At 44.5% G+C, this 13,053-nt stretch overlaps 1 protein-coding gene across 1 annotated transcript in view; it reads left to right on the top strand.

Moving 5' to 3' along the window:
- The window catches only part of COL9A3 (collagen type IX alpha 3 chain), a 33,081-nt gene that overhangs the window by 10,231 nt on the left and 9,797 nt on the right, over window positions 1–13,053 (top strand). Inside the window, exons 6-21 of the mRNA XM_052683665.1 lie at window positions 1,875–1,910; window positions 3,103–3,126; window positions 3,575–3,628; window positions 4,285–4,338; window positions 5,047–5,088; window positions 6,434–6,490; window positions 7,109–7,162; window positions 7,633–7,686; window positions 8,234–8,287; window positions 9,056–9,109; window positions 9,719–9,772; window positions 10,390–10,443; window positions 10,737–10,790; window positions 11,437–11,490; window positions 12,251–12,295; window positions 12,902–12,955. Coding sequence (XP_052539625.1) covers window positions 1,875–1,910; window positions 3,103–3,126; window positions 3,575–3,628; window positions 4,285–4,338; window positions 5,047–5,088; window positions 6,434–6,490; window positions 7,109–7,162; window positions 7,633–7,686; window positions 8,234–8,287; window positions 9,056–9,109; window positions 9,719–9,772; window positions 10,390–10,443; window positions 10,737–10,790; window positions 11,437–11,490; window positions 12,251–12,295; window positions 12,902–12,955 — 798 coding nt within the window. The remainder of the gene's footprint in view (window positions 1–1,874; window positions 1,911–3,102; window positions 3,127–3,574; window positions 3,629–4,284; window positions 4,339–5,046; window positions 5,089–6,433; window positions 6,491–7,108; window positions 7,163–7,632; window positions 7,687–8,233; window positions 8,288–9,055; window positions 9,110–9,718; window positions 9,773–10,389; window positions 10,444–10,736; window positions 10,791–11,436; window positions 11,491–12,250; window positions 12,296–12,901; window positions 12,956–13,053) is intronic.

The following is a 13,053-nucleotide window of genomic DNA, read 5'->3' as shown; positions in this document are numbered from 1 at the left end:
GAAGCTCTACAAGCCCTATCACTCCTGAAGGGCAGCATGGTTATCCTGACTTTCTTTCTTTTGCACACGTTTAAGAAGGCAGCTGGGTCCTATGGGAATCACTGAAAGCAGCAGATGTCCATTGACTGCTGTGGGATTGAATGCACGTGTAGCACTATGCCTTGTTATGAATAGACATGTATTTCTGAACTGAAGTGCCTGAGAGTGAAGTTGTTTGGCAAATGGAAGTAGGCTCCTGGGTGGTTGTTTTTAGCTGTGCATTATTTATTTATGAGCTCATAATGCCATATTAATCAAGAATTTCCTGCTCTCAATAGATGTGTATTCATAAAGTGTATGGATTTAAAATGGAAAATCAGGGTAAGATTGTTTTCAATAGAGAAAGAACATTGTTATCAGGAGAATGAGTTGAGTCAGTGTTATTAAAGTAGAGGTGTAAATTAGAGTTTTTCATTAAGATTTAATGGAGTCACATCAGCTTGCTCAGGGGCTCGGTGATTCATGACTGCACCAAAAATGTTCACCACTGACTGCTGCACTCCGTGCCCTCGATATTAGGGGGGGGAAAAGACCAGCACTTGGTACTTTGAGAACAGTGGCAAAGCAGGAGGGGCCTGTCCAGCTTTTCTGTGTGTGTGGGAGCAGGATTAAGGGTGTAAATCACCCTTAAGGAGTCTACCTTAAGGGTGTAGATGCTGGAAATACTGTTTTTTTTTACAAGGAGAGATCTCAGCTCATCCCATAGGCTCTGGTGTACAAAGACTTCAGCCTAAAGAGAAAAGTGACCGGGTGAAAACCAGAGTAACCTGCAAGAAAAATGAATGAGCTGACATCTGCAGCAGAGTTGATTTTGATTGGATTACACTCGTCCCCTCACAAGGCTATTCTTAATGAGGCACTCGAGTCCTCAGTATCTTTCTCTTCAGATTTAACAAGTGAAAACATTTCTAATCTCATTTGGTACGCCCAACATTATAAGAAAGGCTGCAGTCATCCTTGGGATCACAGTGAGCAGCCGTGTGCTGGGATGCTTTCCTGGTTCCTGGTCTGCCCATCTGCCGTATCACTGTGGCCCTAGGGATGGATATGACTTATTTCCAGCTCAGGAAATCATTCCCCGAATGTGTTTGGTAGAGCATCCTGAGAACTTTTGGAAAGCAGGTTTAGTCAGTCCAGCTGGTGAGAGGCTGAGGAAGGCTCTGCGGTGCAGCAGAGGGGGTTGAGAGTAAGCTGAGTAGCTCATCATCTTTAGTTAAGCAAATTTTGTTTCAGCAATTTCAGGAATGATTCGAGTCTAAGACATAAGCTTGACTAGAATTTGGTGATCTTAAGAGGAAGAATGCAAATGGCAAAAAGGAGATTGGGAATTGATTCCCCAAGGAAACCAATGAGAAGGCAGAAGCTGCCCCATCAAAACCTTTGCCTGCAGGGAGATGCATGATGTGATAATATACACTAGAACAAATCCAAATCATGTAAATGATTCCAGATAATTTCATCACTGGACCTACATTATGAAAGTACTATGAATGAGAATATTTCAATGAATGGAATTACAGTTTGTGTATGTTTAGATGTTCATAGCCAACAAATGGGGGAGGAAGTTTTTGGGGCAAGTTCAGAGCTTAGCTCCCTACTATCTTAGAATATTGTTCAATCAAGTAATTTATAACAACAGGATCATCATTACCCATAGGTTTCTGTCCTTGTACCTCTAAATTTGGTTGAGCATCCCCAGCTGTGTGCTCTTTCCATCCGTCACTGCTGGAGTTTCCAAGCAGAGTATTGTCAGGCAGAGCAGACATTGATATCTATCTGATATGGAAGTTTCTGATTGACCTGCTAATTTGCACTTTGTTGTTTTATTCCTGTAGGGTGCATTAGGACCTTCTGGGCCTCCTGGACCAGCTGTAAGTAACTCCCAGATCTTTGCATGTAAGGGTGGTGATCACTGTATGCCAGAGTCTGCCCTGAGAGAAGGGGGGGAAGCCTTGTATCTCAGATCAAGAGATCTAAACCTGAATGAGTGAAAATATCATTTTAAGCATTTAAGTGTCTGTATTTGAGCTTTTCTGGAGACATGGAGCCTGTTCTTAGTCTCAGAGATGTTATAAAGTCACCTGACTTGGGATGAAGACTAACATATCAAACCTTCCATCAGATAACATCTTTTGTGTTGTATAAGTAAATGAAACAGACTTTCATGCATCAAGCTATTTTGCTGCACAAGCATCACTGGCTATTCTGTGCTCATTTTGAACTACGTATTGCTATGTTAAACTTCTCAGTATCTACAGGCAAGACATGTTTAGCTTTGATGTCTATATTGATAGAATAATAGAAGAGTCATGCTAAGTTCATAACGACCAGAACTGATGTCTCTGTAAACAAAGCCCCCTTAAATCTTTTCCATCAAATCAAGTGGTAACTGTATATGCATATTTTAGCATCAAGCCTAAGGGTGTCTGAATACAGCTGCTGTTGCATCTACAAAGACACTCAGTTAATGCAAGCTAACACCCTTCCCCAGCAATTATCAGTATCTCTGTTTCTTCATGAAGCTGAGCTCAACTGCAGAGCTTGCTATGCAGATTCGAATGCCATCAGCAGATGTAAGCCCTTCCCAGACATGGCAGCACAACATGCATAGATGCTCATTTTGTTGGATGGCTACAGCTGACTCAGTACCCCCACTTCCCTGAACCACGCCTGGATCTCACATCACAGCACAGCCAGTGGGTGCCAGCTGAGATGAGGTCTCAGAAAGCAAACAAATGTTTGAAGACAGGGAAAGCAGATGAATAAGTTAGAATGTTTTCTTCATAAGTGTCCCTGTCCCACTACCGTGTCACCGCCGTATGCGGCTTTAATTAGAGATGTCTCGTAGGTAACAAGGATGTAAAGGGAATACAAATTACTAGAGGCAACAAAAGGATTCATTAAGACTCTAGCTGTGTTCTGATTATGAATTGCAGTAGGTGGGGGCAGGAGAGTGCTGTGAAAACTGAAAGGAAAATTAAAATTAAGCAGCATTTTCTGAGGTTCTGCTCCTCCTGTTACATGTTCATTTTTTAAGTGATCTCTTTCAAATGTTGTTTCCAGGGTAAAGGACTACCAGGACCTCCAGTAAGTAATAAGATTCTTTTTCAAAAAAAGAGGTTTGAATTACTATATAAGAGATGGATATGGAGTCCTGCAAGTTGGCAGCTTTGTGGACCATTTCTGTGTACCCATACCTTAATGCAGCTGATCACTGCTCTTGATTCAAGGCAGAGCAGCCTTGGCATTGCTGGAAGTGGCCATTTCTGGAGCAGCAGCTTTTGTTCAGCAGGCTCTCAGAGTGCCTCAGAGCTGAGTCAGCGTGGGGCAGATGTTGGCAATGTGTGGCAATGCTAATAGAAAACTGTATGGGAAGGTGGAGCAAGAAGAAGTGCACTGGCAAACCAGTTGATGGGTGCGGGGCTGGCAATTCTCTGGGTGATTAGACAAATGAATACAGCCAGACTGTTTGCCCCTGGGCTTTGGCAGCTACCCAAGGTCACCAAGGTGTAAGACTTTTTATTCTGTTCAACAGGGGCCTCCAGGACCCAGTGGACTTCCAGGTGGAAATGGATTTCGGGGTCCTCCTGTGAGTTTTTCCCACTTGTCAAAAATGCCACATCTACAGAAGAGTGAAGTTCATTTCTGTTTTCTTACTCTGTTCTGGAAGCATGATGCACGAGGCACTGCAAGCTCTACAAATGCACATCGGCAATGCTATCCCTTGTATCAGCTTGTGTAGGGTCAGCCTTGTCAACAGTGCAGTGCTTTGGTGTGCAGCTGCTTGCAGACAGATCTTTTACCAACAGTGATTAACAGCAAAAGAGCAGTCAGTGCCACGAGAAGAGAGATCTGCCCCCTTGGCATGTGCTTCCAGCACCCTCAATAAGAAGCTGTTGAGCAGAAAGAGTCTAATTGGAGGGAGCCCATTCTGTAGAAGCATACCATCATTTTTGGATGCCCATGGCTCCACTGGACAGGAGAGGTACTGAGCCAGTAGAAGCAGGGGTGTAGATACAGAATATATTCTTCCATCCTACTCCCAGTACTTGCACACGCATCTGTTATTCTCTTCATAGCACCAGAATCCTCTGCAGACAGAAAGGTGCCATTTAGGCTTATTTGAGATACCTTGCCTCACATTCACAAATCTGCAGTGCCATTTGGTAGCTGTCCTTTCTCTCTCTTCATGTTTTTGTCTAAATTGTTAAGAAGATAAATTCTTGATATTTTTTCTCTTTTTAGGGGCCTTCTGGTCTGCCAGGATTCCCAGGGCCTCCTGGGCCACCCGGACCTCCCGTAAGTTGAGAGTTGTGAATGAATGTGAGAAACTTCCCATGGGGAGTCTACAATTTTCATCTTGCTGCCAGAACGTGTGTGTTTTATTTGCTGCAATTACCACGAGCACTCCCTCTCTGGGCTGAGTTTCAGCAACCTGTAAACACTGCGCCCCAGGGAGAGCAGTGACTTCACTAGCTGCTCTTCATTGTGTGGATCATTTCCTGTTTGTTTATTATTTGTTTTGTTTGCTGCTTGCACGTCTCTTGAAGATAAAATGTGTGCCTGTCTGGGAGCCCCTGCCACAAGCAGATTCCCACAGGAGCCCAGATTGTTGGAGTGTGTTCTTGTTGTGCCAGCGAGGGGTCTTGAAACCAGCAAGACTTAGCTTGGCTGAGTTTCTTTGGAAGGTCAGATTGGCCTTCCCCCAGTCCCTAAAGAGGGCCAGGTACAGCTGCTCTCCTGAAACTGCTGCCCTCATGGCCCGAGGCTCGAGGACCTCTCCCAGACTAATCTGTGCATCTCCAGTTCGGGTCTGCCATGTCCATTTTGAGGACATGCAGCTCATAACTAACACTCTAGGTTCAGGGGCTGTTTCACACCATGTGGTGAGGTATCTGCCCTGTGCTAATTTGGCCAAGCTGGGTTTGTAAGGTGCGTTGTCTGGAGATGATGTTTCTTCATTTGTTTGCCTCGATATGCTTAAAGCCCACTTTTTATGAATTTCAGGGTCTTGCAGGCATCATTCCCGAAGGCGGTGGGGACCTTCAGGTAGGTTTGTCTTGATGTAGCATGAGAATATTTTTGCTGGCATACTTGGAGGAAGGTCAACGTGTGCCATTCAGACCTGCAGACATAGGTCTGGCATGCTGCTATACTGCAGGAAGCGTAAGTGTTGACTGAGGAGGTGTTTGTAAGACTGCAGTGTTCTTGCAAGGAGGTAGATAGATCAGCGCTGATTTTTTCACATGATCTTTGCTTTCCAGTTTGCTTCCCAAATGCAGGTTTTGCATACATCCTTCCTCTACAAAACAACTTTAGCATTTGGCAAGTGGGAACAGATTTTCATGCATCTGTTTCCAATCCTGCTTTGCAAGAGAAAAGGTTGTGCGTGTTGCACTGTTTATTTCTACAGATGATGGCATGGAGCTCCTTTGGGCATATGCTTTGTTTAGACTTTCTTTCTTTATGAGAACGCCTTGATTCCTTTCTTTCAAGGGAATGAAGGGAGTGTTAAGCCCACGAGTGATGGAAGTGACATTTCCAGATTTCACAGCTGCTGTTGTGACAACATCTCTGGTTTCTTAATTGGCATGCCCCAAAAAACTCAGAGTCAGTTTAGACTACCTTATGGCAATTTGCATGGAAGTTAATAGGAAAGGATACTATTTCTGCCATTTTAATTTAAGTTACACTGTGGAATATACCCGAAAACTAAATTCTTGTCACATAAATGTAGCCTGAAGTTTTATTAAAAGAAAAAATAAATAAAATAAAAGCTGCGGAAGAAAATACTGTTCATATCAATACAGTTCTTAGAGAAAGGCTTTTGGAACCCCCATTAAATTTTTATCTATGCTCTTATTCATTCCCACTCAAGCTAAAGTCCCCACCAGAGGCTCAGACAGACCTCAACACCCGCAGGCACCAGCTTGTTGGTATTGGGGTTAATTTGCTATTCATCCCCTTCTGAAAAGCCTTAAGGCTTGCCCTTCTTTCAGTTAGGTGAGGTGCCTCATGGAAATCAATAGGGGTCAATGCATGCATAGAAATGTTCCTAATGATTTCTAAGGTGTCTGTGCTGCTTTGCTGAGGACCTGTGGTTCTCCATTATTTCTGGATAGCTGTCAGCCTTCAGAATTCCTCATGCAAGCATGCTCTGAGTGAAACTGACCAAGCAGAAATCATTATTTTGTGGGTTGCTATTGGCCTGAGAACCTGTTTTAGGACCCCTTTCCCGTAGGGAAATGCCACTGAACATGTTATGGTATGAGTGAGTTAGTGGATTTAGAGCCACACCTGCTTCCAGACATGGCCCTTTCCTTTACTAATGAAACCCACTTCCATGGATGCACTGTGTGCATTCACTAACCCAGAGTGCTCCTGTTTCTTGCAGTGCCCAGCTCTGTGCCCACCGGGTCCTCCTGGTCCTCCAGGAATGCCAGGCTTCAAGGTAAGAAAACTGCTATCTGCAGTGACAAAGGTGTCTCCCAAAACAGATGTCACTGTGAACCCCGGGCAGCTTTCTGTTTACTTGGTTGTGGTACCTAAATTCTAGGTTGCAGCCCTCAAGAAACCACACTCAGTCATTAAACTTCTCTTTCTGTGCCCCCTACTCCAGTGTGAATTCTGAAGAGCAGATGCACTCCAGCAAGCCCTATGATGCAGGTGTTAAAGATGACTTAAACAAAAAAGAGAGGCTAAAAATGTGGAAAATGGTTATCAGAAACATCTCAGCCCCGTGTTCAGAAATGATGGAGCTGAGTTCTGCTGACTGACTGTAACTGAGAATTGCACCTGGACACCTGTAGCCTGTTCCTCATGCAACTCAAGTCTGGGTATTTCCTGACACAAGGTCCGTTTTGACACGGTGATGCCAAGCAGGACTGATAGGAACAGGGCAGGACTGGCTGGCTTCAGAACTGACCTGAATTTTCACAATTACATGTATATGTATTATTTCCCTTGTTCTTTCCACTGTGTGGATTTAGGTCGTGAAGTTATCTGATAAAATTTGAGTTCTGTAACAAGACTGTACTGGAATTGGGGTAACTTGAGCTCTTATTTCTAGGGACACACTGGTCACAAAGGAGAACCTGGTGAAATAGGCAAAGAAGGAGAGAAGGTAAACTTCAATCTAAGGGGTGGGGAGGGACTTTGGCACTTAAAAACACCACAGTAAACAGTTCTATTGAGGAGACAGGGAGATGAAAGGCAATGACTGAACAGCAAAGGGAAGTTATGCCTGAAGTCTAATTGCTTCTGTTGCTCTGCATGTGTGTCTATGTGCTACTACTTCAAGGAGATTCATCTTCCCAATAATCTTCTTGTTAAGGTCAGCTCCATAAGTTAATGCTATTGTTTCGTATGCAGGGATGTCAGCTCAGGAAAAAGCCATGCATTGATCATTCAGGTAAACTCCTGGCTGATGGAGTGTTCTTGCACATAGAAGAAATTGCAGGTGATGTAGAAGCAAAACCTGCAGCAGAAATGTGGGTAGAAGAGAGCTCAGGAAGGAATAGGATGGGAAGGTACTGGCTTTGGGGGGCAGACTCATGAGGCCTCTGCTCTTCTTAATTAATTTTTCTCTTCCAGGGCAGCCCTGGCCCTCCAGGTCCTCCAGGCATCCCTGGCAGCGTTGGCCTGCAGGTAACACCTGCTCTTCAGACTGGTTCCTTTTTGCTTTGAAACTGAATGCTGCCATTGATCATTTCACATTATACAGGCAGTTCTTGCCTCTATAAAAAAAAATATGAGAAAATTGCTGGGGGGGAGAGGAAGGGAAGAAAAATAAAAGTAAAATCATATTAAATTGACAGAGCTTTAGTTCAGGTCTTGGTTTTGGCACCTCACCTTGGATGAAACATCCAAACAAATAGCCTCTGTCTGATAGAGCCCTGGATGCTTTGCCCCTTTCTGATGCTGAGTGCTGGGATGGCTTGACAGCCTGGCAATTGGGCTGGAGAAAGCAGGCAATCTGAAAGCTTGATCACATGGAGTATCTCCACTGTGTCACTTACTCTGAGGTCATCTCTGAAGGGGGAAGGGTCATTTTTGTGCTATAGGAGACTGAGTTTTCTGCCATTCCCTGGAGTTTCTTAAGGTCTTTTGTGTTGATGAATCGCCGTGCCATTCTGTTTCATCATTTTGTGTTTTAACAGCAATTGGGTTTTAACTGATTTGTTTTCTTAATTAGGGCCCAAGAGGACTAAGAGGTGTCCCTGGTCCAATGGGTCCAGCTGGTGACAGAGTAAGAAAAACTTTGATTTCTCTCCCTCCACCATTGATTTGTGCCATGTGAAGTCCTGATGGCAGGTGCCCATTTATCTTTAATGAAGACCACTGGGGAACCCATAGAGATGCAGATTGCAGCCTCTTTCCTGCACACCCACTGAACAAAACAACAGAACAAAACAAGGGCAGAATGAATCTGCATACCTGGGGGATTGGCAGGATCAGGCCTGGTGTTGATTGAAACATTCAGACAGGGACAACCTGCTGCCTTTGCAGGACTGACAGCACTAAAGAATCTTGGAAGAAAAACAAACAACTGAGAAATCTATCATGAATATTTCTCTTTCTGGTCTCTCTTTCTAAAAAAAAAGAGTCAAAGAACTGCTGATGAGCAAAGATTTTCAGGATGTGGAGTCTCTTCAATGAGAATGAGGTCAATATCTCATCATGGCTTTGGAAGCTCACCAGTGTCCCCTGACCATTGTCTTAGAGGCTGAATGGTTTTGAGTCTGATTAAAATCATGCATTGATTTAGGAACGAGAGCAAGATATTGAGGCTGTGAATGATATCAGTGTGTTGCAAACATAATGATGGGGAGATCCGGAGTAAAAACCTGCTTGTCCAGAGAGGGATCTTTTTGCAAGTCTGTATTACAAAATAGTAAGAGATATGAGGTAGCTTTTCAGGGTTCTGTGTGTTTTCTGAGACTGTGGGATGAGGTAGGGATATTGTTACTTCCCCTCTGCCAACAGCAGCATTAGAATGATGTGTTTTTCTTTGCAGGGTGACATCGGTTTCAGAGGGCCGCCTGGAATCCCAGGACCTCCGGGCAGAGCTGTATGTGCTGCTTTGTGGCCTGCCTTCCACAGCCAAAGCCTAATGTTTGTCCTTTCTGAGCAGAGCTTTCCACTGCCAACGAACAGGAAGGAGAAATACCAACTCCAGCAGATTATTCCCATCACCTTTTTCCTTCCAGTTAAAGCAGTGCCATTTCACCTGACCCAGATCTTACAGCGTCTTTCCCTCTGTCGTGCCTTGTGCCTATTCTGTAGACTTGCCTGTGGATAGAGCCCTGTATACCCGCCTCAGTGTGCCCAAATGCAAGACCAGATCTTCATCTGCAGAATTATGGCCTCTGAGAGCATTTTCCATTAGTTCTTCTCCTACGCTGTTTCTGGTGAAAGAAAATGTTTCAGTAAATGAAGGGGAAGTGTCTCTGCCCTGAGGGATTGCTTGCAAAGTCCTTGTTGCAATTCACCCCTGTGTCAGGAATTACAGAATGTAACAGAAAGTGCAGCCCAGCTCCTAGGGGAGTGTGTACACTGTACACTCACACCTCTGCTAATGCTTGCAAACAGCAGAAAAAACCCTTCATCGTTTACACTCTGGAAGCATTAGTCGTTGAGAGCCATGAAAATTCTTAATGCTTTTCCCCTTTTGTCTTAGGGAGACCAAGGAATCAAAGGACCTCAAGGATTCAGAGGGCCCAAAGGCGATACTGTAAGTGCAGTAAAACCTCCATCCCCTTCAGCGTTGGACGTGACATTCAGAGCAGTCTGTCTGACAGCTTTATTATGGCTTGTCCCCTTGGTTTGCTTTTTTTTTTCCCGCTGTCCGTTTCTAAAACACAGTAGAATTTGAGAGCCTGTTTGTTACTGGCTGAGGAGCTGTTGCAGGGAGATGGCGTGGTACAGGGGGTAACTGGCCATCCTGCCTTGGAGGAGGTTTTGCTCTCAGTGCTGTTTTCTGATGTTTTATCTAATTATGACTACAAAAAGGGGATAATTGTTCTTATGCATTCTTCTAAAGTACTGCAGGCGCTGTGAATAGCAATTAATGGTAGGGATCTGATCTCGTATCTCCGTCACTTGAAACAACCAGGAATTGTCTCAGGCACTGCAGCCAGCACTGGCTCACATTTCTGGTGCTTGCTGAAGGCAACATCACAACTATATGAACAAGACAAGAGTTGGTGCAAACTGAATGAAATATCCCCACAGAGTCTGAATATTGTCGTGGTTTACTGATTGTTCATGAGGGTATAACACAGGATTTATAAGGGTGGATATAAGGATTTTATAAGGGTGGATAACACAGGATTTATTGTTGATTTCTAGGGTAGACCCGGGCCAAAAGGAAACCCAGGGGCTCGTGGGCTCATAGGAGAACCTGTAAGTCAATTAAGGAGGATGTAAGTCTTTCTGTCTTGCAGATGACAAGATAAAACATAATAGGAGAAATCTTGCATCCTAAATGCTTTGTTATCAAGCCTCTGTTCTGTGAATCTGCATAACCTTCAGTGTAATCCTGGTTAGACCAGACTCTCACGTTTCTCTTAATGACAAATCTCCCTGTTTCCTAGTATAACTGGAGATCCCACTGCCCAAAGGTTCTTTGTTGTAAATGTGTTTTGTGACCCCGATGTCTGCCTTGTAACCTTAAGCTGCACTGTATGTGATTGTAGGGCATACCTGGCAAGGATGGACGGGACGGGGCTCCTGGACTCGATGGTGAGAAGGTTTGTAAAGTCCTACTTACACACTGTGCAGGAAAGACTTCTGTTGCTGCCCCGTGGGTGTTGCAAAGCTTCTGATTCTTGTCAAGGAAAAAACACTGCTGGAAAGCTTTTGCTTTTAGTTTTCTGACAATGTGACTAGTGAAGAAGAGGGAAATTACTTGCATTAATTAATCCCAAGGAAATTCCCTAAGGAAGGAAGATGCACAGTAAGGGCCTTGCATGTATGATCTGAACTGTGTCCTTGTGCTCTGTGGTTCCTACTGGCTGACTTTAGGCCTTCAGAGATGCACTCTTAAGAGCTGCTGACAGAGACAAATGTTTGTTTTAATTGCCTACAGACAAAGTGCTATCAGGTACTTGTTGCCTGATTTTCAAATAGTGATCCCACAGCAACAATGTGCACCACGTGCTGCCAAGGAAGGAAAATTATTGGATTATGAAGGCTGGGAGCTGCAAGGGAACTTGGGAAGCATCCAGCAGCCCTTGTGTCCAGTGGGTACCCACCTCCTATGAGCACAAGGGCTCTTGGTCCTGCACACGTGGGGAGGGAGAAGATTGCAAATGCCTGTTAGGGAATGCATCTCCTCCTTGTGTCAGTTCATTTTCCAGTAGCAGAAGCTCTCTGCTAACCTCTCGATATCCACAGGGTGATGCAGCTCGTATGGGGGTTCCTGGAGAGAAGGGGCCAAACGGACTTCCTGTGAGTATGGCAGCATTGGCTGCTCGCCTCTGAGGCATTAAGGCAGCGTAGCTGGGAGAGGGGAGCTTCATGTTGTGCACTGTCTCACAAAGGGACCCACTTAATGCAAGAGGAAGTGTGATTTCCCCAGCATACAGACAGGGAGCGATGTACAAAACGGGATGGGAAGCATCTGGACTAGCACCAAATAGTAGTACAGTAAAGCCCTGGCTTCTGGCCATCTGGCCTAATTTAAAATCTAAATCAGAGAGGGATTTTCTCTTTTCCATCCTAGTGATGAGCATCCCTTATGCAGGGAAGTAAAATTTGGGACACAGTTGACCATGATTCAGAAGTGTGCTGATCCCTGCCCTATCGGTATGCATTGGCAAAGTGTTTCATGTCTCCAGTCTTCCAACCATTTACATAGAGATAAAGCTTTTCTTTCTTCCTGTCTTACAAAATATTTTCAACACCCCAGGAGGGAGGTTTCCACCGTGCAAAATGTTGCTGCTGTTGCGTTATTTGTGTATTTCTCTTCTTTGCTCTAATTGTTAAGGAGTAGTGTGTGTAGAGCAGCTATTACAGTGGAGGAGAGGAAAATGGAAGGCATCATTTGCATGGTGAAAACTGCAGAAATGTAAATTCCTCCATCGCTTCAAGCAAAGCACGCTTCATGTGTGACAAATCAGACTAGAATAAATACACTTAAGAGCTTGACTGCTTCTGACACTGCTTTTTTTTTTTTTTGCTTTTTTTCTTTCCCTTCTGTCTTTTCCAGGGACTGCCTGGAAGAGCAGGGATTAAAGGCTCTAAAGGTGAACCAGTAAGTGAGTCAGTCTCTCTAAAGATGGGCTCTGGTGGGGAAGCCATTAACCTGCACAGTAAAAAGGTTTGGTGCCTACAGGTGTGCCCTGGGGGAGGGCTGACCCTCAGTGAGGGTGTCTGTGTTCCTGAGGAGGTAAAGCAACAGAGGTGGCCCTGCTCTTGCTGAGACAGCTGTTGTATCTGGCTCACTGAACATGTACTAGATGCATAGGAGTCTCACCAACCATTTACTGAAGCTCAGAAGAGAAGTGTGCCCCTTTTTGTCAAGGTCCTGAAAGCAAGGTTCATCTTGACAAGGACTGAGCATTTCCTAGCATTATTATCTCATCTTTCCTTCTGGAGACTTTCCCCCACTACCTCAGGGGAAAAGCTTCCATGGAGCATTAGAGTAATACCTATTTACTCTAGTTATGTCCCAGCACAGGGTGTATTGGTCCCCCATTCTTTAAATGTCCTTTGGATTTCTCTTCTTTGTCCTGAAACTGTAAAAGCTTAAAGCTGTCCCCTTATTTTCTGACTCTGTTTTCCAGCTTGTTTCTCTAGATAGGACAGAGATGGCTCTCTGAAACTGGTCCTTAATGGAGTGTTGCTTTTTCATCTGCAGGGCAGTCCTGGAGAGATGGGAGAGGCAGGTCCCTCTGGAGAGCCAGGTATCCCCGTACGTATCCCCATCGTTTACATTTATTGTGAGCTTTGCTGAGTGTGCTTTAAACCAAATTGTGAAGCTGGAGTTGATGTGCTGCTTGCCTGCACAAG

This window comes from Tympanuchus pallidicinctus, unplaced genomic scaffold (genome assembly GCF_026119805.1).
Source record: "Tympanuchus pallidicinctus isolate F22 unplaced genomic scaffold, pur_lepc_1.0 scaffold20, whole genome shotgun sequence".
Taxonomy (NCBI): domain Eukaryota; kingdom Metazoa; phylum Chordata; class Aves; order Galliformes; family Phasianidae; genus Tympanuchus; species Tympanuchus pallidicinctus.
The sequence above is the reverse complement of the archived record's forward strand: the minus strand, read 5'-3'. Positions and strand labels throughout refer to the sequence as shown.